The sequence below is a fragment of the Panthera pardus genome, unplaced genomic scaffold (assembly GCF_024362965.1).
Source record: "Panthera pardus isolate Hobbes unplaced genomic scaffold, ASM2436296v1 HiC_scaffold_11, whole genome shotgun sequence".
Taxonomy (NCBI): Eukaryota; Metazoa; Chordata; class Mammalia; order Carnivora; family Felidae; genus Panthera; species Panthera pardus.
In genome coordinates, this window is record NW_026526666.1 from 68,284,173 (window position 1) to 68,310,729 (window position 26,557).

The following is a 26,557-nucleotide window of genomic DNA, read 5'->3' on the forward strand; positions in this document are numbered from 1 at the left end:
TGCTTTAAAGTAAAAGAAAAACTAGTTTGCATGAGTTAGAAATTTCACATAAAACTCAAGATCCCCAGTATCTCTTGAAAAATTATATGAAAGGATCATAGAACTTGGGGCCTAATTCCTACACTGCAATACCTGGCAGTTGCTGAGGACGGCTGTCCCCTTTAGATAGGGCATGCACCGTGGGCTCTCCCATAGCCCGTCTGCACATGTCTGCTTAAATCATCTGTGAACCTACCCGGCCTCAGTAGGCCTTTGCATTCAGAACTCCTCACGCACAGTGTCTTCATGTACACCAGGAATGAAGGCAGGACACGAACCGGGTCCCCTGATTCCCTATGTCTTCTACCGTGCCAGGCTTCTACTGAGAGGACATTCAGAAAGAAGTCTATATTGATTCTGTCCCACTTAGGTTCCCTATACTCTAACACTGAAGCAGTTGTTCTTAGATTCTCTCTTTTCCTTATTTTGTCAATTGATAAATTCCCCAAGGTCCTTTTCTGATAGCTGTTGTTTTATAAGCACAAAGAAATCTCTGTTCTTTGATGAGCTGTGGCATCTGATGGCCTTTTGGGCTGCCATCTTGAAGCTATTAGATAGATGCTGCCTTTTTGCAATGCTAGGCTTAAGTGCTACTTGAGTTAAGGTACTTGCTTGCTCCTTCCTCCAGGACCAATGGAGAGCCAAATAAGCAGGGTATTTCCCTGAACCCCACTTGATCCTCATATTATCAATCACTTATGTTACAAACCACAGTTGAAGGAAAGCTTAGTCTGATGTCCAAGTCAAAAGTCAGCCCTGGTATCAGCTGCGTCTGGGGTCAGAACTCAGCCTGAGGCCATGGGCAGGCAAGTGCTTCAATTCTTTCTTTGACTTTGCCTTCCTTTTCTCTTCTCTCCCTTCCACTTTGGACTATTCACTGATGTAGGCCTCCTGGCAGGTCTTCTCCTGACCAGTGTCTAGGCCCACACAGACTTGGCCCGGTAGCAGGAGCCAACCCCAGTAAGGGATCCATGGAGGTCTGAGAGCACTTTGCAGTCATCCACACATATTGGACACAACCCATGAGTCTTCAACTATAGTCATAATGGCAACCCTTTGGCAGGGAAAGACAATCTCCCCCATCACTAATCCCATTCAGGATATGGAGACTAGGTCTCTGCAGCTACCCACCTAGTCGTCTAGGCAGCCAGATTCTTGAGTGCCTACAGAGCCAGAGAAATGATTTTTCTCTGGGCACATTTTCTGGGGGCACTACAGAAAGTCACATGACTTCCAATGAGTACTTACTCGATTTTCAAAATGTTGCCTCAAAACTGGAAGGATGGATTAGACCATCTTCCTCATCCACCCTCCCCCATGTAAAATAGTTACATCCAGTGTGGTTTTGGTAAATCAGCTGTTGACTGTATGCAGTTACAGAGCTAATGCTCAGTGGCTCATCAATAAACTCTGACCTCACCCTCTGAGCAGTGGTTCAAGTGACAGCTTAATGTTTTTACTTATTTGTAGAGCCAGATGACCTAGAATTATGTAGGCCCTCAGGGACAGCAGATCCGGCCCTCCCCAGCCTCTCTGTGAGGCCCAGCCTGGCACACACCCTTCCCTGGATGAGTGTTGCTGGAAAGAGATTTTTTTTTTTTTGAACAGCCTTATTGTTGTGCTTTTTGCCTCATCCCCAGTACTTCCTCTTGTCCTGATTGTGAGTCAGCTTGGATGGTGGGGAGAAGCCAGAAGTCCACTGTGATTTAGAAGGAGGCCACACATGGATTGCACATTGTGAGCTATAGGACACTGGGCTCCCAGTCTCCTATGACTCCAATTGAAGGCTGAGGGGGCCCGTGCCCTGGTCCTTTCTGTCAGATTCCTAGAAGGGCATGGTGTCTGTATCAGAATGGGACTCTGATGGGAAAGAAATAGAGCTCTCAGACCTTGGAGTGAGTCCTCTGGCATGACTTCACACGAAACATGGGGAAGGCGGGGGCAGGAGGGAAAACTTGGTGAGCTGGAGCAGTGCATGGAATCATTTGGGACTTGGTGGGATGCCTGCATGGAAAGTATTCGCCTCTTCTGTCAGAGGTGTCCCCATTCCTCTTTTGTAGGCAGGATACTGAAGCTGAGTGACGTGACCATGGTTTCACTGAAATGGCAGAGCTGGGACTTGGACCCACAGCCTGTGTGTCGAAACTGCTCTTTCTAGTGCTCTGTACTTTAGGTCTCAGTTTAACAGCATCCCTTGGGGAACATGACATCGCTTTGCCTGGAAGTAATGGTTCCCCCCATCGGCAAGGCGCTTTGTACTTTCTCGAACCTGTCACATGTGTTGCCTTGCTGGGTTTCCCAGCAGCTCTGTTCAATGACATGGACAAAGGTTGTGATGCCCATTTCCTATGTGATAAAACCGAGTTTCAGAAGGGTTACTGGCTGGGTCCAACTTTGCACAGCTGAACAGGGAAGGGAGATAGCATGTGTCATATATACTCAGTAAATGCAAGGGTCGTCATCCTGTTATCTTCTTGGAGACATGCCTGCATTAACAACCTTTCAGTCAAACATACTATTTTCCTCTTCCACAGATGAGGAAAACTGAGGCAGTCCTTTCCCAAAGTCAGGGTCAAAGAGCCAAGGGAAGGAGGCTGCACCAAACCTTCTGTCATAGTCACACATGGCGGTCCTGAGATGTGAGCTTGGGATGCCTGCAAGGCGGCTTCTCTGAGGCCTCTTTCCTGGGCTTGTGGATGGCCGCCTTCACTCTGTCCTTGCGTGGTCTTCCCTCTGAACAGGGCTGTGTCTTAATCTCCTCTTCCTATAAGAAACACCAGTCACTTTGGATTACGGCCCACTCATAAGACCTCATTGTGTCTTCACTTCCTCCTTGAAGACCCTGACTCCAAATACAGTCACATTCTGAGGTCCCGGGAATGAGGACTCCACCATACGAATTCTGGACATAATTCAGCTCGCACACACCCTTGTGGCCTACATCACTTCACACAGTTAACCCTATCTCTTACAGACTTGCATGAGCAGGGAAGGAACTCTCCCCTCGAGGCCCCACTCAGAACTGAGAGTGCCTGTTCCCAGACTGGGCCTACTGTTTTGAGATTATCGGGAGCCCTGGAGGTGGGGAGTGGAAATCTGGAAGATCAGTTGTCAGCCCGGGCTGATTGTGTCAAGGATTTGGGAGGTCACCTCCACCCCAGCCTCCCTTGCAGAGCTTTCCCTGAGGAAGCCTGTGTCCTGACATCCTGCACTGCTGAATGCTCTGGAGCCCTGTGGCACTGGCTCCTTGGATGGGGCAGGAACTCGACAGTGCCCCTGGGGGGCAGGGACAAGGGAGGCTGAGGCTCAGTGGCTGTGAGTCAAAAACTAGAGAACAGGGGGGGCGCCTGGGTGGCTCAGTCGGTTAAACGTCTGACTTCCGCTCAGGTCACGATCTCGCAGTCTGCGAGTTCGAGCCCCGCGTCGGGCTCTGGGCTGATGGCTCAGAGCCTGGAGCCTGCTTCCGATTCTGTGTCTCCCTCTCTCTCCCTGCCCCTCCCCCATTCATGCTCTGTCTCTCTCTGTCTCAAAAATAAATAAACGTTAAAAAAAAAATTAAAAAAAAACCAAAAACTAGAGAACAGGAAGAGGGACTCTAGGCACCACTGGGGACACTGGCTTGGAGGACAGCAGCCTTCTCACACATACAAGGGAGGACTTCACACACTGCACGTGTCCTCTGAGTGCTAGGCACTATCTACACCCCTGACATACTCACCTTGTTCTTCCTTAGATACAGTACAGCCTTGAGAGGCAGGGATTCCCATCCCCATTGTACAGACGTGGAGATGGAAGCTCAGAGAAGGAACGTGACTTCTCCAAGGCCAGACAGTGTTCCAAGGGCTCCAAAGGAAAGTGTCAGTGCTCCAGTAACTTCGTAAGAAGCATCCAGGGCGCTAGTTTAAAAACATAGAGAGATTTGGACACTTTGTTGCAGATTCTAATTCAGTGGGTCTAGAGTGGGGTCCAGGAACCTGTGATTCCAACAAGGGCAAGAGGTGATTCTCCCTCTTGCAGGTTTGGGATTCAGTGGGTTGAAGAACACTACCCCGTCCCTCCCTTCCCCAAGCAGGAGTGAGGGCCACCTCCTGGAAAACCTCTGCCCAGCCTGCACTGCCGCCTTCTGTTCAAAGTCAGGTTCCTTTCCTAGCCTGTAACTGCTGATTGCCCCCCTGTTGCCTGAGTGAGTCTCTGTCACTCACCGCTGTCTCAGCATCGTGCTTTGCCAAGACTCTGAGTGACGTAGTGGCTGCCCGGGAGGGTGGGGACAGATACCTCTGCCCTCTGCCTCCCCACAAGGGGCCTCCCCTCTCAGCTGGGGCAGGGCGGCTGCTGTTGATCCGTCTGGCATTTCTGACTTCCCCTCTGGGACAGGGCAGGTGAGTGATTGTGTTGAGGGCCGTTTTGTTATGTGTTCTTTTGCACAAGGTCAGCTTCTAGCAATGATTTTTTTTCTCATCGCCTGGGACAGCTCTCGTCTATAGACCTATGTACCACGAGAAGCACAATACATCCAGAAGATAAACAAACAAATGAACGAAAGGCGCTCGCTTTCCTGAGCCCTGCTCAGTTTGCAAGGTAGCCGACGCCACCTCGCAGACCCCCTTGCAGCCCTCAGAGGTATGCTGCACATTAATTAGAAATCCAGAGCCCTGGAACAACGGAAATGACTTTGTGTTTCAATTTAATTTGTTCTCATTTTTTGACAGGGTCAAAGTTCACCTTCCCAGTCTGAATCTGAAAGCAAATTATAGCTGTGTCATTTTGATATTGATGCGTCCAGGCTAAAGATCTTTGGCAAGCATTTTCTTCTGGGAATCGGTGTGGCTAATATTGTTTTCTTTCAATCCATTTAGCAAACCTGACTGCAGCCTTACGGGGTGCCAGGAACAGTGCGAGGCACTGGGAGTGAACAGAAAGGGGGAAGTGACAGCGGCACAGGAGAGGAGGGACACACGGAGGACGGCAGTGGTGCAGGGGCTTTGAGTCAGAGAGGCACGGGGCCTCTGGCCAGAGACATCAGGGGCCAGTGATGGAGAGATTAATGAGCCAGGCTTTGGAAGGCAGTAGCAGCCACAGCAGCTGCCTTCCCGAGTGCCCAAATTCTGCCAGCGCTGCACGGCCACCCACTTTGCCCCCACACCCACCACTAGAGTACACGGAGGAGGCGCTCAGTGTTTCATCGCCCCCAAGCTCAGGGATCAAATCCTAGCTGGCCAACTGTGTGACCTGGAGCACGTGACTTAACCTCTCTGGTTCTTGGTCTCTTGTGCTGTGAAAGGGGGGTGACAGGAGTTAAGGCAGCGTGGCTGTGAGCATTAAGGGAACCCACCCACACTGGTGAGGGCAGGGGTATGGTGCGAGGGTGGGGAGCCAGGCAAGGTCAGACCCCCCCCCCCCCTCCGCCACTGTGATCCCGCTTGCCTTGAGCCAGCCTGCAAAGCCTGCCCTCTCCCTGACACCCAGAAAGGGCACAAAAAATGTTAATTATGATGATCACCACACAGCAAGTGGTGTCACAACCGGGATTTGAACTCAGGCCTGACACAAAGACCCTTGAGCTTAACCTCAACCTACTTCCCATACAACTAAAAGTCATTAACAGGGCTGCATCTAAGCAGAGCCCTTCCGATTCTTTCCTGTTCTTTCCACTCTCTACAAAAATGTTCCCCTGGAATCTGAAGTCCTCCTCTGAGGTCTGACTTGCCCCTGCAGCATGTGCCAAGAGCTTTTCCGGCTCCGGTCGTGTGTGCTTCCCTCAGTCCACACAGCGGTCGCCCAGAATTCTCTGTCCACTTTCACATGGTCTCTCCCACTGCCCTGTGAGGTCCTGAGAGAAGGGATTTGAAAGCAGAATTTGAACAAAAGTTGGGAATTTATCCCATGTTTGAATATTTCTCAAATACAAAATTTCCCTTTACCAGTAGCAGGTAGGACACATAAATATGTTAATAAGCCGTGGTGCCAGCAGCTTTAAAATATTAACGGTTTCTAGAATTGAAAATGCAAATAGCCGTCTGGAACTCCTCCACCTGGCATTAAGGAGAAGGGTTTGGAAAGGACACTGTGGGGACTCGGGATTGGAGAATATGGCCTTTCTAGAAGATGGGAACACAGACATTTGCCACCTTGTTATTGACACATTAGCACCATTGGAAAGCAGAAGTCAGGTTTATCACATGGGTGCTAATGAGGACATGGCCTTAAAGAGCAAAGGGTGGCTGGTCCTGTTCACCTCAGCATCTGCATACAGAACACCTACTACGTGCCAGCTGCCAGCGAGGACAAGGTGCAGACTCTGGTATGCAGGACCTTCACTGGTCTATCCGAGCCAGCAAGGGGGTGGGGTGGGGGAAGAGAGAAAGATCCCAGCCCAGCCCTGAGTCAGCGCACAGCCAGGCTGAACTTGACCAAAACAAGGGAGCTGGGTTGGTGGAAGCTCTGGGCACACGACACTGGCTGTGCAGCTGGGCACCTGCTGTCTGGGAGCACCTCTCGGATCCAGTACCAGCACCCATCTTTCTCGAACTCTCCACACTGCTGGAGTGTACTCTACTCAGCTCCCAGGCCTCCCAAGCAAACTCACTTTCCATTTTTGTAATGTTAGCTGGGTACCAGATGGTAAGTTTCTGGGAAGCAGCCCCGTGACTGCATTGTCTCATCATCCTGAGGGCTCAGTGATCGCACATGGTCGGCATAAGATGTGAGAGTGGAAAGGAACGGCACTTTTCTGATGGGTGGTGTTTTCCCCTCAGACTGCTGAGTGAAGAGATGGGGGCTGTGGAGCCAGTTTGGTCCTTAGTGAGAGTCCTGGCCCTCCTCACAGGTTGGGACAAGGGACAAATAGCATGGACAAGGGAGAGCCGGGGAGAAGCTGGGTAACAGCAACGAGGCAGCTGAGTGAGTACAGTGGAGAGGTGAGAGGGAGGGGTCTCATGGGTGGGTAAGGGTGGGCCCCATGGCTGCGGCCACCCAGTGTGGTCACCCCTACCATGGGGTCACTCCCAGTGAGCAGGCCACTCATCTCAAGGCTGTCGAGCTGCCCTCTCCCCATACAGAGACAGGCAAGGCCTGTCGCAGCCCTGTCAGAGCTCCTCAAAGGCATCAGCTCACTGCCAATTGCCACATGCTTCCCCCGATGTGTTCGTAGGGTCAGGCAGTCGACAACCGTGTCTTGGGAGGTCCTCAGTCTCCTCATGGTGACCTTGCCAGTTCCCAACCTGTATTACTCTGTGCTTACAGACTAGTTTTAGAGAACTCCCACTTTGCTCCAGAAAGTGAGATTTCTCTCCCTGTCACCCCAGTGTCCCAAATAAGCTCTCCTGAAACGCGACTGTACCTTTAATGTGGGACTCTGGGTCTGGATTTGGGTCATTCTCAACTCTTATGCTTCCTTCTGGGCTCTTTGTGTATTCTGGGTGTGTGAGGTTATGTGAACAGGGAACTCTGGATAAGTGAGGCACTGAGCCATGGGGGAAAGAGCATGGGGTTCTGGAATCAGAGCGAGCTGGATTGGATCCTGGCACAGCTGCTCACCACCTGTGGGTCTATGGGATGGAGATCAGAACACCTGCTCTCCAGGAGGTTCCAGGAAGGAATGAGATTAGATACACAGTGTGCCCCCTGAGGCCTGCATAGACCAGATGCTCACCTACCATGATTTCCCTTTTTCTCTTCTAGTGTCCAGGAACCTGCTTCGGTATCCTGGCATGCATATATCTGGGGCCCTCTATGTCCCCAAACTGCAAATGTATTAATCTTCCTCCTTTGTTCTTGGAAAAAGGCCTTTCCTCCTTCTCAGGCAGGTGGACTCCGTTTCTGCTATAAATCCAGTCTGTTTACTCTTAGCTTTGGAAGTTCCAGAGGAGCCACATGCACCTCTATTATCTTAGTAATCTTGTCCTGTTCTCAGGAAGGGACGGTGTCTGTGAGAAATTATCTGCTTGATCTATGCATATTTCCTTGTCCACTCACTCCCATACCTTCTCCTTGTTGTTATGACTAATGTAGTTTGATCAGGGCCATCCTAAGCCACCTCCTGAGTCCTCCAGATTTCCTGGATTACAGTATTTTAGGACTTGAGGGGCTGCGAGGCCATCTGAGAGACTGATGATGTAGTAAGACAGAGATCCAGACCTGGCCCACTCTGGATCTCACACTAGACCAGTGCTTCTTGCTTGCGACTGCACATTAGAAGAATAATTTGCTCTGAGCTCTGTCCCCAGAACCTTGGCTGGAGCAGGAGAGTTGGGCAGCAGTATTTCTAAAAAGCTCCCCAGGTGGTTTTAATATGCAGTCAGGGCAGAGAACCAGAGTATAAAATGTGTTTCTTGCCTATGTATCTGGAGAGAAGTATCAAATAATTATCCATAGGTGCCTGTCACAGAGGAGGATCCCAAGATGAACATCTCCCTCTGCAGACCTGGGCACCTGAATGGGTATCATTAATCAGTACTTACTTTATTCAGCAAGTGCACATCGATGTAAGATTCACTGGGTGCCAGATACTGCACTAAGTGCTTTACAAATGACCAACTTTTTACTCTTCAGGGTGCGACTATGAGATAGTCCACTATGACCCCCATTTTACAGACAAGAAGGCTGAGGGAGGCACAGAGTGAAGTAGCTTGCCCAAGGTCACATACCCAGATGGCAGTGGGGTTACTGCTCTGGTGCCTGAGCCCCTGCTTGCAACCATTATGTGAGACCGCTTCTCAGCTCTCAGCCCACACGTGCCTGACCCTTCAGGCCCCGATGCCTTCCTAGATGCAACGGTCTGGCCCACGATGGGCCTGCGGCTTCTGAAACCAGAAATACCAGAGGCTACCTTTGTGGGTCCCTATAATTTACATCCCTCTCCTCAGCCTCTGAGTGAACCGCGGTTCAGCAGCTTACCTCAGTCAGCTTAAAACCCATTGGCCTGGCTCCAGTCCATGTGCCCCAGGGATAATCCGAGGCAGAATTTCTATCAAGGGTCCAGGTTCATCCTAGAAGCCTTAGCCAAGGATAACACCACTCTGTAAACACACCCTCTGGAAATATGTTCTTGTAAATTAAGTTTTTATAATTTATTTTACTCAAGCTAGACTCCATTCAGTCTAAGCCATGAAGCCATTAAGACAGTGGGGATAGGGCACCTGGGTGGCCCAGTCAGTCAAGCGTCTGACTCTTGGATCTGGCTCAGGTCATGATCTCATGGCAAGTGAGTTCAAGACCCGCATGATTGGGATTCTGTCTCCCTCTCTCTCTGCCCATACCCTGCTTGTTCTCTCTCTCTCTCTCTCTCTCTCTCTCTCTCCGTCTCTCTCTCTCTCTCAGAAATAAACATAAAAAAAAGATAGTAGGGATAGATCATTTCCTAATTCAGGTAACCAGAGGTTTATTTCTTCAGCAGGTGTCAGAAATACCAATTGTGGATATAGATGCAAAGAGCTCTGTGAGTGTGCCCCACACAGCAGAAGTCCTCCTTCCCCAATATGTACCAGGGCCACCAAGAGGCCTTCCTGCTCCAGTAGGCTGCCTGGTTAATGGGATATTGACAACCTGCCTGGTTGGACACTAAAGCTTCTTTTACTGAGAACTTGCCCAATCCAATTTTCAAGTGGCATGCCTAGGACTTTAGCAGTTAGAGCTTTAGCTAAGCTTTGTCAGCGGCTGTTCCATTTCTGTTGAGAGTGTGCCTGGAACCCAGTAGTGATGCTGCGATCCAGAATCCAATGCATAGGGTAGAGAGGTTATCCAAGAGCTGATCACATGTTCTAGGTCCAACACGTGAAAATCCAAGTCACTTTCTCTCTTGGTGACTTGCCTGTAAACTGGGGGAGGTTAATTAGACCATACTCAGTTCTAAGCATCTGTGTTCTGCGGCCTGCTGTGTGAATTCAGGCAGCATCCTTAACTTCTCTGATCCTTATAGTGGTGGAAACATCCTCAGTGGATCAAAAAGGAATTACCACAAGGAGAGTTGGTGTTAAGTGTAGCTGATTTTTTGTTAAGCCACTTCCAATGGTGTATGTTTTTAAATCCATTCTCAAGGACCGGTACACGCCAGGTGGCTCCTTTGCAGAGTCCATACCGTTTTGACACAGTCCTTTTGTTTAAGCCATGTTGAAGCAGTTCCTCCAACACCAGCCATTTTGATACGGGGACATTTTGACACTGCCAAGGAAACAAACCATTACACCTTCAGCCTTTTTAAAAAACGTTACCAGATAATGTGCCAAGGAGACATTTCAGGCTACCTCCCCTCGGCCCCCAAACTTACCCCTCCCTGGTAAGACTTCTGAGGGGGCTTAGGGGAGGCAGGGAGGGGAGAGATTAGGCTTGGGTGGGCTCCAGGTCCAGGCTGGCGATGAGGGGAGCAGGGGCAGTAGGGAGCCGGTAGGAGGGAAGGAGAGTGCAGGTCAGACATGCGGGGGGGGGGGGGGGGGGGGGGGTTGGGGAGTGGCTTCATACAATACCTGCTAATTTTCAAAAGCATTTTACATTTTGATGCGACCATTTTGCAACTTTTTGCATCAAAACAACCATGTCAAAATGCCCTTCTCTGTCTCCAGCAAAGGAAATGAGTGCCAGGAAGAGATGAACAGGACAGGGCTTCTGCCCCCAAAAAGCTCCCGAGTTTCCAGAGAGGAAAGGCAGGCCCTGAGAGTGAAGCAAATTACTATCATAGAGATGGGCAATTGCTGTCACAGCGGAAGGGGCGAGGAGGAAAAAGAGCAGAGGGTGCCTGACTGCCTGGGGGTGCAGAAGGCTCCACAGGGCAAGGGGGTGGCGGGCAGCCCAAGAATTATCTGTTGAATGACTAAGAATAGCACACGTGTAGTCGAGGGCTTATCCTGTGACAAGCACTATTACTACTGGTGCTTTATTTGAATTCATTTAGTCCTCAGGACTACTCAAAATCATTCCCCTTTTATGGATGAGGAGACCACGGCATCCAGACACGGATGGACCTTCCCAAGACCACACAGCTGATGAGTGGCACAGCCGTAAGTGCCCCTCACCCCCTCGCACCCGGTGGCCCCTCTGTGAGGGCCTGGAGGAGCTCCAGGGAGGCAGAATGAACACAGGTTTTAACATTCATCCTACAGGGATCCGTTCTGTTCTCACCCATTACCAGCTGCATGACCTTGGGTAATTTGCTGACCTCAGCCACGTCTTCAGTCTTATTCCTGGGGACCTCCCCTTCCCCAACACACATCACTCAATGCCAGTTAGCTGTACTTACTGACTCGACCAATATGCCGTCAGCACGTGTGTCTGCCAGGTGCCACTTTAGGCCTGGGTCCATAGCACTTAAATTCCCTGCTGCCTCGGAGCGACCGTCCTCATTGGAAGAGACTTAAGCAATAAGGAGCCAGCCCCGTAGAACCCAGGGGAGCCCCCCCCCACCCCGCCCACCTAGACCAGGCAGAGAAACTGGAAAGAACCCCGGTGTGGAAGCAAGCATGATGAGCAGTGAGGGAGGGGTAAGAGGTGGGGGATGGGAGTGAGTAGCTGGGTTTGCTTCTAGCATACAGGGAGCCACTGCAGGACCCGAAGCAGGAGAGTGGGGTCGTGTGCCTGAGAAGGGATTACAGGGCCCACGAGGGGCAGGGGGCCACTGTTCAGACCATACAGATGGGGGACTGAGTTTGAGTGGTGACAACTCTCCCCCCTAGTGAGAGACAGAGTGCTTCCTAAACTGTAAAGTCATGGGCATGTGGGAGTTTATCTATTATAATCACTCTTCTTTTTCCTCATCACCCACCCTTCCTTGCCTTCCTTGGCTGTTGCCATTTCATAGTCTGTAACCACGTCATGGGTGAGGCGTGGGTTCGTTCGTTTTCTCAGAGCCCGGAACAATCCAGCTTCCCTGGCTCCTCTGAAGATGTTGTGTTGAGAGAGAAAAAAAATTACACTCTTTAATAGAAATACTTTTCCTTCATTAAATGAAATCTCCAAAGCCCAGTAGCATTTTCAGTGCTTATATAAAGATGCCAGTGGGGATTTGAGATTGAAAGTGGTATTTTTATACAAGTCAATGAAGATCTCAATAGGAAGGAAAGAACACTCTTCAAATCTGAATTCCTCCAGCGCTGGGCAAGACGGATCTTCAGCCCTGGGTGTGGATCACATTACTCTCAGCCCTACCAGGAAACTCTTCCTGGAGCACTTCGAGCACTCATAAATATTGGTTCTCTGTTTGGGGAAATTGTATTAATAGTGTCTTTCCAAGCCTGCAAACCATTCAACTTGAATTTCTGTTTGTACCTCAGTTCTGATAACTTTGTACAAAAAACTCAGGAATTTGTAGGAGTTTGAGTCAAGGCAGATCTATGCATGGGCCTGCATGCCTGCACACACAAAACAACGTCTTTTATCTGGTATAACTCAGGAATGAACTATTCCCTTTGGAGGTGTCAGAAGAAAGACTGGTCTCAGGAGATAGAAAGACCAGATTCAAATTCCACCTGTGACTCTTGCTTGTTGGCAAGGGTGGGCAATGCACGTAACCTCAGATTTCTTATCTGTGATAAGAGGAAAACAAAACAATTTTCCCAAGTCTGGTGAGACCTGGATCATAATGTATGAAAAGTGCCTGGCACACAGAAACTGCTCAAAACCTGTTCCTTTGTAACCACCTCTCACCTATTGTTTAAAAACCTGCTAGAATCATCAATTTCATAGCAATTATTCTGGCTATCTATTGCTAATACCCTCCTCCCCGCCACACACACACACGTTTCATGCTTACAATGAAATGACAATGGTCTTGCATTTTTCAGAGAATCTGCAATCCAGGGCTCCTTTCTACTGCATGCTCTCTGGGCCTTCAGCTGAGCTGCCTCCAACAGCTTTTTTTTCCCTTTTGTGTTCCATATCTGGGAATATCCAACACCTAATTTTTTATTTTATATTCCGTATCTGGGAATATCCAGCAGCTAATTTGCAGATGGAAAAACAGACATGAGAGTGGGTATTTGAAGGGGTCTGTTTGGAGCTATGTAACAAGCTAAGGAAATCTCTTTTCTGAACACCACCACTGTGTCAGGTCCTGTGGGGGGGAGAAAAAACTGAAAGGCACTAGCTCTTGAGTTGGTGAGACCACTAGGCGGCAATAGAACCACTGGAGGGACTGAGTTTATGTTCTTCAACAGCTGGTTGCTTTGGCCCCTCAGGACACAAGGCTTTGGAGTCTGGTGAGTCTGGACCTTCCCTGGCTTTCCTTAGGCTTCTTCATAGAGGAGATTTTTTCCCCCTCGAAGACTATGCCCAGCAGCCAGCAGGTGCTCAACAAATGGCATCAAAGGAAGCATTAGCTCTCTGCTCCACCTCCTAGCATCCCGGTGCCTGCCTCATCAGCCCCATCAGCCCCATCAGCCCCATCAGCCCGCTGGAGCCGGCCTGGAAAGTAGCGGGCTGGCTGAACTCTCTCGCCTTAGCTGTGGAAAAATCCATTACCGACAAGTCATTTGTCAAAGCCAACTGTTTAGCTGCTCTAATTTACATATTTATCAAGTTTGATTAGAATGTATTGTCTTCGACTTTCATCCCAGCTTTCACCTCTTCTCGCCCTCTTTTCCTGGGGAAACTGTTTTTGTTGTCCTTGTTGCAAAAGGGCACAGCGTAATTCAATTTGCATTTGCTAATAAGCTGCAACCCGAATCTGGGGAGGAATTTCTGGAGGCTGGGAGAGAGGAAAGGCAGAGCACCTGTTGGGGAAAGCCTGAGCACTCAGTTCTAGCCTCATAAGCTCATTCAACCAAAGGGCAACAAGTACTCTACAACTATTCCACCAGCATTTATTGAGCACCTTCTGTGTGAGAGGCCGTTGGAATACAAATTGTGAAAAAGACAAAGTTTGGCTCCAGTGTTGCTTACAGTCTAGTGACCTCAGTTTCTGCATCTATAAGATCAAGTAGCTGGACCAAGTGACCTCTAAGCATTTGTAAGTTACCATTTTTTAAGTATGTACTATGCATCAGGTCATGTGCATAAACCCAATGCATTATCTCAGTTAATTCTCACAAGATCCCTTGTCAATATCATTATCCTCATTTTGCAGATGAGGAAATGAATGATCTCAGAGCTCAGTGCCATTTGCAGCAGGGCTTGGGTTTAACCCACCTGCTTGACTCTAGGATTCAAGTTTATAACTGCAAAGCCAGGCTTGAGATTTTCTTCTCCATTAGTCTTTGAACTCCCAGATGGCAGGGACAGCATCTGGTTCCTCTCCATGTCCTCAGGGTCCAGCCCCAAGTTTGGCATTTGATCAGTGTTACAACTTGTGTATGGAATTGCACTAAACAGCCCTTCGTCCTCAGCCTTCCTGTTTTTTTTTGGCCTAAGGTCTGCCCTGTTCTCTTCAGCTGCTTCAGCTAAAGGCTGGTGTAGTAGACAGTGTAGGTACCACCCTGCCCGCTCCCCTTCAGGACCAATTCCCTCCCTTTCCAGGAGTGGTGGGGGCTGACAGCTCACAGCTGATTTCCTCCCTGGAACTTGCACTCAGCCAAAGGACACTGCCTTGCCTGAGGTCCCAGCCCTGCCCTGGAGACAACTTGCATCCAGTATCCAGTCAGTGCGAGACAGAGCCTGCCCCATTGCCTCCTGGAACAACCGCGCAGAGCACTCCTGGCCCAGAGCTCCCCATGGGATTGATTAAAGTCACCTTAGAGATCGCCTCAATCCTGCATAACTCCCACCTCTCACAAGTGTTCCTGAGACCAATTCCCAGTAAAGCTCCTAGAGGCAGTCTCAGAGCCTCCCTTCTGTTTCCCAGGAGACCCCACCTCAGCAGGAATTCAGAGTGGGCAGCTCTGGGTCTGTTTTCTGGAGGTGCTTGGAGGGTGCTAGGAACAAGACAGATGGTGGCAGGGAGAGCCCTCCTGCCATCAGCCTGTTTCTGAAGGTCCATTGCATACCTCTGCCTGAGATACCACATCTGAGATGTGACTTTTGATCCTGCTATGCAAGGCAGCCAATGATTTATGGCCAGATGAGGGGATCCAGATGAACTCTGTGAAGTCAGAGACAGGAGGGTGAGGGCACTACAGTCTGGAGATATCTGGGAAGGCTTTTGGGAGGAGTTGGGGAAAAGAAAATCTAAGAGATTAAAAGTTTGCTTGGGAAGATAGTGACAAGGCCAGTTTGAATAGGTAGAGTATTCTTATAGAAGCTTATAAAATATTCACACCAGGGGCTATTTTGCCTCCAAGGAGACATTGGACGTTTGGGGATGTCTGAAACTATTTTTGATTGTCACAACAGGGGAGTGGAGTGCTCCTGGCATCTAGTGGGCAGGGGCTAGGGATACATCATACAGCGCACAGCACAGGGCCCCATGCAAACAGTTACCCTGCTGAAAATATCCATAGTACTGAGAAACCCTATTTCTGTGGCTTTTCTCTCAATAAATGGGACCTGCAATTATAGGCAATGCCATAGGGCAGGGACTTAAAGTCTCTTGCTTAGGTTTTTCTTGTGAGCTGGGGATTACTACTCTCATTTCACAGGGAACTGAGTGAGGCTCAGAATGTGTAAGTAATTTACCCGAGGACTCACGGGCCATAATCTGTGGGGCCTGGATGTGAGCCTTGGTCCATCTGCTTGGGAAGCCAGCTGGCTGGGACCCCCTTAGGGGACAGAAAAAATACAGGGACCAGTGTCTTTCTCAGTCTCCCTCCTCCAGACCTCCCCTTCTGCTGGCTTCACCCTCAGTCAGCATGGCTGGATGTCTTTGCCCTTCATCAAGCCTCAGCTCTACCCAGATGAATTCACTGGTTCTTCAGTGCCTCTGAAAAAGCTCTATCAATGCCTCCTAAATGCCATTTTTCTCATAAATTTATGTACAAGAAATTCTGCACCTTGAGCATGTTCTCACTATCATTCCCAGCTCCTGTTCCCTCTTTATTGTCAGTATCAACAGCAGAATGATATCCTCACATTACCCTCAATATGCCATATTTTATAGGGGAAAATCAAAATTATTGCTCTGAGGAAATCAGATATAGCACAACATTAACACCAGGGTTGGCCTAGAAGAAGTCCTGGATACATGATAGTTCCTTCTCTCCCTCCTCAGAGGAGGAACATCCGAGCAGAGTCTGGAAGGCTGAGTAGGAGTAAGCCAGACAGATGAGATGGGGGCTGGCTTTTTTCCCCCAGAGAGAAAAGCGTGTACCCAAGTGTGGAGGTGTGAGAGAACATTCGTGCTTGTGGAGCTGCCAGGAGTTGGCTGAGGCTGGGGCCTGGGGAAGGGATGGACAGGTGAGCACCAACAGCTACCAGAGGGGAGCCACACAGAGGAGGCTGTACTCGCCCGGAGGACAGCCAGGAGTTGCTCATGAGTTTGCAAGCTGGGAATGGTGTGCTCCCATGTGCGCTTCAGGAAGACTGCTTGGGTGGCTGGGTGGAGGACGGACCAGCAAGGATGGTGCCAGCACAGGGAGACCAGTGACCAGGCCATCCTAACCCTGAGCAGGCCCTCAGGCAGATGCCAGCTAACTGTGCTGTTACTGGTGTCAGGATTTCTTTTTCTCCAGCTTTAGTGGTAGTGTGGACCTGTTTGGGCCCTGGAGTGTTAGAGGAAACACAGCAGCCAGTTTGGTTTGGAAACCAGTAGGAAGGTATTTTCTTGACTTTATGATGGCCTTCAGGGATCACGAAGCCAGGAAAATAACAAACGCGTAGATCTGAGGAATAAAAAACCCTTCTCCTGTTATAACATTACACATCCCCCTCCCAGCTCTCCACCCCTTCCTCCTCCACAGAACACCTCACTCCCTATGACAAGTTATTGTCAAAATTACTGTCAGGGAAGATAGAAAGAGAGAGACCAAACTGACCATGTGAACTTTTGTCCTCAGAGGGCCCAGCTAGGGCTCTCTGGGGCCTCTTGGCATCTTCTAGCACCTCCACCAACCACAGATCCACTGATAACTGATTGGATCGGTTAGGGCTCTCCATGTTGACACCAAGGTTATGGCCCTGGTCTCACTCAGGCTGGGCATCAATAGGTAAGATACAGAGTTTCTTAGGCCATCTCTAGGGGGATTAATTAGTTATCTATGGCTGCCTGACAACTTACTCTAGAACTCAGGATCTTACCACAACAACTTACAATCTCCCAGTTTCTGTGGGCCAGGAGTATAAGAGCAGCTCTACTGGGCAGCCCGGGCTCGGGGTCTCTCAGGAGGTTGGGGGAAGCTGGTGGCCAGGGCTGGTTGTCACCTGGGACTAGAGGATCCTCTTCAAGCTTGCTCGCTCATGTGGTTTTGGCTGGCCTCTCTTCCTGGGTACTTCAGTCCCTCACCAGACGGGCCTCTCCACGGGCTACCTGAATGTCAGGTCATGGCAGCTGGATTCCTCAGTGTGAGTGATGACAGAGAGAGAGAGAGCACTCAAGACGAATGCCACAGTCTTTTTATAGCCTAATGTCAAAGGTGACATGCCATCCCCCTCCATGGTATTCTATCTGTTACAGCAAGCCTATCTGCCTGTCTGTCCAGCCCACACTGAATGGAAGAGGGCTTATCTCTACTTCTTGAAGGGAGGAGACTGACAAAGAATTTGTGGATGTATTTTTTTTTTGAGATGGGGGAAGGGCAGAGAGAGAGAGAGAAAGAGAAAGAGAATCCCAAGCAGGCTGCATGCTCAGCATGGAGCCTGACATGGGGCTCAATCCCACAACCCTGGGACCATGACCTGAGCCAAAATCAAGAGTCAGACACTCAACTGACTGAGCCGCCCAGGAGTTCCTGTGACTGCATTTAAAAATCATCCCAAGGACTCTATTTAATCTCCAAGAGATGTTAAGAGCATAAATTTGAGATTCATAAAGACCTGGGTTTCATCCAGGCCCTACATGTGCTACTTACACAGGTGTAGACAAGTTGTTTCACCTTTCTAGATCTCGATGTCCTAATCTATAAAATAGGGGTAGGAATAGTTTCATTGGGTTGCTATGAAAATTAAATAAGGTCATGCATGTAAAGTGCTTGGCACAGAGTAAGGACTGAATAAATATTACTTGGTTGCTATTGTAACTGATTTCTATTATTGTCCTCCTTCACAAGAAGCAAAATGGCATGGAAGTTAAGGACATAGGTGAAGTCAGACTGCCTGAGTGGGGCCTCACTCTGCCAATCATGGGCCGTGAGCACTAAGACGAGTCACTTAATGTCTCTTGGCCTTGGTTTTCTGTAAAATGAAGATAATAATGCCTAGTGCCTGGCCACCTAATAGGTGTTCAATAAAAACTTTATAAGTAAGGAAATAGTGGATGATAGAGGGATGTAATGACAAAGGGATGAGTGTGTATGCGTGTGCGTACACAAAGCGCATTTGACTTCAAACTCCCTCTGTTAACTGAAGAGGCCGGAATGGCTATCCGGTTCCCCTTGAGTGTGCCCTTGTACCCTTGAGCATGTCACCCTCAATGAACTTTCAGACTTATCACCCCTTACGGGTTGTTCTTGGTCTCATTGTTCAGCTTCTTTTCTACCCTGGCTTTGTTCAAGCATACTTCCTTCATCATCCCAGCTGCCTCCTTCAAGAATATGTTTAATTGGCTTTGCATGAGTCTGGGGATTCAGTGACAGAGGGGGGTGGGGGGTGTCCCATGTCACACCACCTCAGAGCTGCTACATTACCTTAAATTGATTTTGCAAATGAAAGCTAAAAGCTAAGCAAAGGCGACCCATCCATTTTGCCTAAAGATGATTATAATGCTCTTTTACGGCCTCCTAAATGACAAAGCAATTTGTTACCTGCCTGCATCAACATTTGCTTATATTAGCACCCGAGATGCTTGATTTTTATTAGCCCCATGTTATCATTTTATGAAGACGCAGGGGCTCAGTAAAATTAGTGTGCAAATAGAATGCCCATTTTGCATTTCTCTGTGGTCAGCAGAAATGCTGAATGCAATTGAGTTGATACCAGGTCAGGGGAGACATCCATAAAGGTAGCCTTCACTGAGGGCCTTGGTAATGCTATTTATCATTTCTGGACTGCTGGGATAGATGGGGTCAGTGTTAGTGTTTTTTAAAAGGTCTTGGTGGCATTTCATTTTTTGTTTTGTAAGTGAAAAAACAATTGTAAACACTAAGGCAGTAGCTCAACTTCCACCACAGCAAAAAGGGTCGAAACCAAACTCTCTTGTGTACATTGCAGACGGAAGTGCAGCAGATGTGACATCTGATACTGCTGTTGGTCGATCCAGGAGGAGACAGGGTCATGAGAGGAGTCCTAGGCTGGGAACTGAGGCTCGACTCCACCACTGCTAGCCACATGACCTTGGGCACAGATCTTCCTTTTGTGAGCCTTGGTTCCTCACTATGAAATGGGGTTCATACTGTCCACTACATGGAGGTGTGATAAAGATTAAATAAGATAAGCCATGATCTGTATGAGTGTTTTTTATTCCTTAATTCAATAGCAAATTCCTGAGTACCTATTCCACACAGAGTCCTGGGAATGACGTTAAAAATAACCATGAAAGTGCAGCTTCTTCCTGGAAGAGCCTATATTTAGTCTAGGAAATACTTAGGTGTCTAACTCCTCTTATACACCATAAATTTCTCTTCCCGTTTGTTCCTAAAGGTGCCAAACACAGAGCTGAGCACAGAGTGAGTTCTCAGGAATGTTATTTTTTTGGTTGGGGTGGGGGGAAAAATGTATTTTGGCTTCACTGTATTTGTTGCTGCCTCTCAGAGGCCTAGGATTAGAGAAGAAATGACCTCCATACTGGTCACCCCAATGCACCAGGCAAGTCCCAAGCCTGGGACTTTATTAAGAACCAGGCTTAATAAAGTTAATACATATGTTTTTTATTTTAGTCTCTGACGTTGGTGCGACTATTGGGATCATAAACCACGTTCAAAATAACCTGTCCCTAGCATTTCAGAAACAAAAAAAAAGGCTGTTAATTATTTCTATCTCCCCTCTCCCTCCAGGTCATCCTGTAATATACATATAGGATTCTTTAATCCAACTTCTCACAATGTTTATTTCTGAATTTCCTTCAGATCATGATTCCATTCTGGGTCAATCTGGCCTTCTGGTGCCAGTGACTAAGTAACCCCCTGCCCCTTCCTTCTGGGAATGTCACTCTTGGCTACTGCTTTTGTCTTATAATCTCTTTGCATGATAGCTAAACTTTATTATACAAATGAGATTTCTGTAAAAGCAGCAAGAGCTTGGGCTCTGCTTTGGGGCCATATTTTCCTACTTCTTTGCATGTCTGTTGATTGTTATTGCATGCTGGACATTGTGAACTGTACATTGTTACATGTCTGGATTTTGTTGTCTTCCCTTAAAGAGAGTTGCACTTTATATGGCAGGCAGTTAAATTTCTTTTGTTCAGTTCGGTCTTTTTGTGATTTAAACATTTTGTTAGAATGAATCTGGAGTAGTTTAGTCCCACCATTAAGACATGGCCTTTCTGGGTTCTCTACTGAATGCCCTGAATGATCAGTGAGGAATACCACTTTCGTGGTGGAACTCAAATGATTCTTATCCCTGAGTGATCCCCGAGAGCTGCACAGGTCACTTCTCCCTGATCACTTTCTCATGATTCCGTGGAGACCCTTTCTCATGATGTCATGGAGACCCTATGCATGCACATCTTGGGACCCAAAAAAACACTCTTAAGGACGCCTTTACAGATTTCTAGGATTCCTTTTCCACAGAGCTCTGTCTTTTCTGGAATGTGCAGAGTTTTCTGGAATGTGCAAGCTACAAACTTGCTTCAGACTCTCTGAAGTTTAATTGCAGTGAGACTTCCATGGTCTGCTCAGGAAACTCTTCTTTGCTCTTTGGTCTGGAATGGGCCTCCTGGCAGAGAGCCAGGGCAATCATAGGGCACACTTCATGTATGTCCCTTTGTTCATATATTAGTCCTGTACTGCCTCTGGTCTGAAAACAGTTGTTTTGTATATTTGCAAATATAATATAAGCAACTTTTCAGTTGCTTAAGTTGAAAGAGAAACCTGGTCCCTATTACTTCATCTAGGCCAAGCAAGGGTTTGGATTCTAATCTCAGCTCAACCCACACCTATTAGCTGTGTGACTTTGAGCAAGTTATATAACCTCTCTGAGCATCAGTTTCTGCCTCTATAAAAGGAATATTAACTGTGCATGTTTCTGTAAAGACTATAAATAGTGTGTGTAATATGCATGACTCAAAAGGTGCTAATTAAATAGCAGCTGCTACTAGTACTATTACTGATATAAATAGCTACTTTCTTTACTCCAGTATTTACTGAATGTTTACTGTATACTAGGCAATATGTAAGCTTATTTAATCACTATTACTATCCATGTTTATAGATTAGTAAATTGAAACTCAAAAAGGATACACAACTTGCCTAGGGTCATAATCAGTGGATCTGGGATTTGACTTCACTCATGACGTCTTCAGATGATTGTAATATTGATATGATCAATTATACCAAAGAACAGGAGTGTAGCCTTTTAATATTGGGTAGCCAGGGATGTAATTTAATTAGTCAGCAATGACTGGGCCTGCATGATTCTAACCCAATGATTTAAGAAATGACTATAAAGCACCCAGACCATTCCCTACCCCTCTCTCCCATACCAACTCATAGTCTCAGCTTTCCCTGTGCCCCCTAAGCAACCTCCTTCCATTTTTATGTTACAGACAACCTTCGGGAAGGGGCGGAGCAGAAGGTGGTATTCATCACAGGACGAGTCCACCCAGGGGAAACACCCTCTTCATTTGTGTGCCAAGGTGAGTTGCAAAATCTCATGAGCATCCTGTGCCTATCCCTGACATCCGACTGGGGCACTGTGATGGCTTCTGGGACAGTGTGGTCACATGCAGAGTCATTATCTTGGATGCAAATGTACTTCATTTCTAAAGACATTATAGCTGATCTCCATTAGTAGTTCTTTCAATAAATGTTTACTAGCTACATGTATGGGTGGAAGAATGGGTGGATGAATGGTTGGATGGATGAATAGGTAGGGCTAAATGGAATTCTTTCATATGTGCTATGTTGAGGATAAGCCACACAGAGTCATCTACACTTCCTAGCTTGGCTTTTCTTGTTTACAAAATTAAGAAATCTGGCCCCAGGCCAATGTATATGTTAGTAGGAGTACAGTAAAGCAGGGAGGTAAGGATTAGAAGCTATCTGTTCACTCATTAATTCAGTCATTCACTTAAGAAACAACTTTTGAAATACCTACTATGAGCCAGGAAGCATGCTTTGTATCAGACAATCATCAGAGGTAAATAAGATACAATTTTTCATCTCAGAGATATCTCTTTATAATTGCATTTTTATTTATTATTAAATATTTAATCCATATGAAATATATATTTAGTCAACAATATATATACATGCATACATATGTATTTAGTTCGTCAGCAATATAAGTATACTCAATAAATAATATATAAATAACAATTTAATGAATGCCCAGGTACTCACCAGCTTTAGAAGCAGAATATTATCTATTCCTTTTAAATCCTTTGTCCTGCTTTCCACCTTCCTCCTCACATAGATAACCATAAGCTTGAATCTTGTCTTTGTCTTTCTTAATAGTTTTATTATGCATGTAAGCATGCCTAAACAATGTAGGGTTTAGTTTTGCATGTTTAAAAAAAGGTATCATCCTGTGTACATTGGTGCTTGTGTTCACCCAATATCCATGTTGGTGAGTGTGGCTGTAGTTCATTTCTTTTTGCCATGCACTCCATGTCTGTCTGCACCTCAACTACCTGTCTGTCCTCATGGACAATTCCATTGATGATAGTGTTTTTTCTTACAAACAATGCTGATACAAATGTCCTTATATGTGTGTTGCTTTGTGCAAATGTGCAAATGATTTTCTTTTTGTCTTTTTTTGAATTTTAGTTAACATACTGTGCAATACTGGTTTCAGGAGTAGAATTCAGTGATTCGTCACTTACATACAACACCCCAACAAGTGCCCTCCTTATACCCATCACCCACTAGCCCATCTCCCACCCACCTCCCTCTATCAACCCTTGGTTTGTTCTCTATAGTTAAGAGTCTCTTGTGGTTTGTTTTCCTCTCCCTGTTCTCCCCCCTTCTCATGTGTTCATCTGTTTGTTTCTTAAATTCCACATATGAGTGAAATCATGTGGTTTTTGTCTTTCTCTGACTGACTTACTTCGCTTAGCATAATACATTCTATCTCCATCCACGTGTTGCAAATGGCAAGATTTCATTCCTTTTGATGGCTGAGTAATATTCCATTATATATATATCCCACATCTTCTTTATCCATTCATCAGTCACAAATGCTTTTCTAGGGCATATAACCATGGAAGGCAGTTGACAGGCCACAGGATATGTGCATTTTAAACTTAACGATATCTCCAAATTTCTGAGACCTACACCTCTATACTGCCACCAGCAATGTGTGAGAGTTCGTAATGTCCCACATTCTCACCAATACTTTTGCATTTTTACCTGTGTAGTGGGTACACCACATATAAAATATGTGACACTGTATATGTGGCGAGCACTGTTCTAAGCACCTTACGTATTTTATTTTATTTTAATTATTTATATTTTGCTAATTCAATGTAATTTATTTTAATTATATTAAATTTTCTATGTGATGGAAACTAATATTAACTATATTTTTACATATGAGCAAACCCGGGTCTGGTGAAGGTAAGTCATTTGTCTCATTTTAGTCTCTAAATGACCATAGGTCAAAGGGATATTAAAAAAAAAAAAATAGAAATTATACAACTTGAGGGAGACAGTGGACTGCTGTGGACATATATGGTGATTTGCCATCAGACAGTCTTGGGGCCAAAAGTTGTCTAGCACACTTCCTAGCAGTGTGATATCAGTTTCCTTAGAGGTAAAATAATTAGGGTTTCAGTACCCATTTGCAAAGGCTGTTGTGAAGCTGGTGTCAGATGGATGTGGACAAACTCCCAGTCCTGTGCCTGGCACTTAGCAGACACTCAGGACAGATGTTACCCCCTTCCCCATGGCAGTCTGCAAAGATGCCGCAGGTAATCTGCTCTGTAAACTCTAAGGCACCATGCAAATTAATATGAGTCTTCTTTTCCCATTCATAATTGAGTCTACGGTGCTGTGATTAGGCACGATTGCCTCCCCCTTTCTTTCAGACCAGGAGCCAGAGTTTCAGGGAGAGGAAGTGATTGCCCAAAGATGAGCCACTCAGAAGAGCCAAGGCCGGTGCCTCGGCTCCCTGCTGCTGTCACTCCAGCTTACTCCTTGGCCTTTCTCACTTCCATCCTCTTTCCTCCCAGTGCTGTCCTTGCAGTAACCTCTCCGAGGTCCCTCCTGGTTTTACCAGACCCTCTACTTGCAGCCATCTGTCACTTACTAAACTTGGCAGCAGACCTGTTCCCCCGGCTGATTGGATACAACTATTTTGTCCTTGTTTTGTAAAAAAGATAGTAGTAGCCTTACCATCAATACTTCCAGCTCTGGGGGCCCAAGCTCCCAGGCCCACCTCCTCTGTGGGCAGTAGACAGAGGGCAGGGTCACCATCACATTTTACAGACAAGGCCTGAGACACAGAGAAGTACATCTCAGGTGCTTTCTCTGTTGAGCCTGCTTTTCCAAAAAGGAATCTGGATGGTGCTGAGTTGATAGACTCAGTGCCGTCCCACAGGCTTTCCATCAGTGTTTATTCCTTGGCAGAGCCTTTTAAAACCTTCTCTCTACCTTCTCAAGATAAACTCCAATTCCTTCTCATGACATTTACAACCCTCCACGATCTGGCTCCTGCCAGGTTCTCAGGTCCAAGCCTCATTAGATCTCCCCACCCCCCCCCCCCCAACCACCACACACGCAATTTAACCCTGAACAGGCAATCTTCTTCCCATCACCAGGCCTTTGAATCTGCTGCTCCTTTGCCCACCCCTTGCAACCTGGCAAACATCTCCCATCTCCCAAGGTTCGTTCAAAATACCCACTGTGGGCCCCTCTCCCACTCCCTTCAGACCCTGCTTTGCACCTCTGTTGTGGTTACCCACTGGTCATCTTTATTGCCGTGATTTGTTATGTATTTGATTGATATTTATTTCTTCCCTTTAAACTGTGAGCTATTTGAGGCCTAGGGCTGGATCCTGGAGTGTCATTTTCTACATCTGGAAAATGGGGATTATCTCGTTCATCCCATGGGGCTGCTGTGAGGAGCAAATGCTGTGTTGGCTCTGGGATTCCAAATCTGAGCTCAGAAAGAGGAGCCTTAAGGTCACACAGCCAGTAAACAGCAGAGGGGGGGCTTTGAGTCTGGGTCTCCTGAGCCTGTACACGCACTTTTGCCCCACTCACAGATGGGAAGTGCTAGAAAGCCAAGCTTTATGCCTGGGAGAACATAGTACTCTGGGAACCCCACAATGGTTGATGTGCATTTACAGATGAGAATGGGGAGGCACAGGGAACTAAAGTAGCTTACCCAAGATCACACAGTGAATTCATGGCACATGTGGCTTGGGACCCATCCCTTTAATCCCAGTCTTCCTCCTTCCCTAGCTCTGTCACTGTCCCTGGAGATACAATTTATCCCTCTGGAGGCAGCTTAAGACAGCCTCATTCCTCCACTTTGCCAATGAGAGACTGAGGCATCATCTTTCCCAAGGGTCTCTCAAGTTGGACCACAGCCCCACAGGGCACAGCTGGATCCCCTCCAAGCCCACCTTGTTCTGGGGAGAGCAGCAGGGTCCAAGGCCTGGAAGGGTGATGGCTGAGGTACCTTCAGCTCAGTTAATGCTTCTTCCACATTAACTGGCTCAGTGACCTTGAGCGGGGAACAGACATGTGGGCCCTGTTCGTCCCCATCTGGCTGGGACCATGGTCCTCACAGCCAAGCTGCTGACACACCTGCTGCTGGGAGTAGAGTGAAATCATGTCATCACAGAGCTCTGGAGGGGCGCCAGTGAGGGTGGCAAGTCTTTGATTTCCTCAAGACTCCCCTTGGCCGTGGGACGGCAGATTGTCAATCACCCCTCAGCTGCCCCAAACCCCACACATGGGCTCTGTGAGGCCAGACTATCCTCATTCTCCAGCCATGACATGAAAGGTCAAAGGAGCTTCTGAGTTGCCCTATAGCAGAGTGTGTGTGATCATGACCTCTGGAGCTAGGCTGCCTGACACTGAAGCCCAGCTCTTCCACATAGTACAGTATGAACTTGGGGTCATTCCATAACCTCTCTGTGACTCAGTTCCCTTATCTGGGAAGGGAAATAATGATAGACGTCCTACCTCATATGGTTGTTGTGCAGATTAAATGAGTTAATACCTGTAAAATATTTAGGACAGTGTCTGCAATACAATAAGCACTAAATAGGTGTTACTAATGGAGCACTTGCAGGTGCCACGTATGGTTCCTCTAACCCTCACAGGGCACCCAAACCCAGGGGTGTCATTTCTGTGTTGTGTGTGCCACCCCACCTTCCTTGCCGCTTTCCTGAGAGAGCCGTTAGCTGAACCCTCCTCATTTCTGCACCAGTAAGACTGTACCGCAAGTCAGAGGTTTGGCCTGG

General features: G+C 47.5%; 1 protein-coding gene across 4 annotated transcripts in view; it reads left to right on the top strand.

The window, feature by feature from the left end:
* LOC109266906 (BEN domain-containing protein 5) overlaps positions 1-26,557 on the top strand; it is a 1,451,617-nt gene that overhangs the window by 1,296,504 nt on the left and 128,556 nt on the right. For all 4 annotated transcript variants that reach the window (XM_053895592.1, XM_053895596.1, XM_053895595.1 and 1 more), the window contains exon 7: positions 21,689-21,778. In XM_053895592.1, the coding sequence (XP_053751567.1) occupies positions 21,689-21,778 (90 nt within the window). The remainder of the gene's footprint in view (positions 1-21,688; positions 21,779-26,557) is intronic.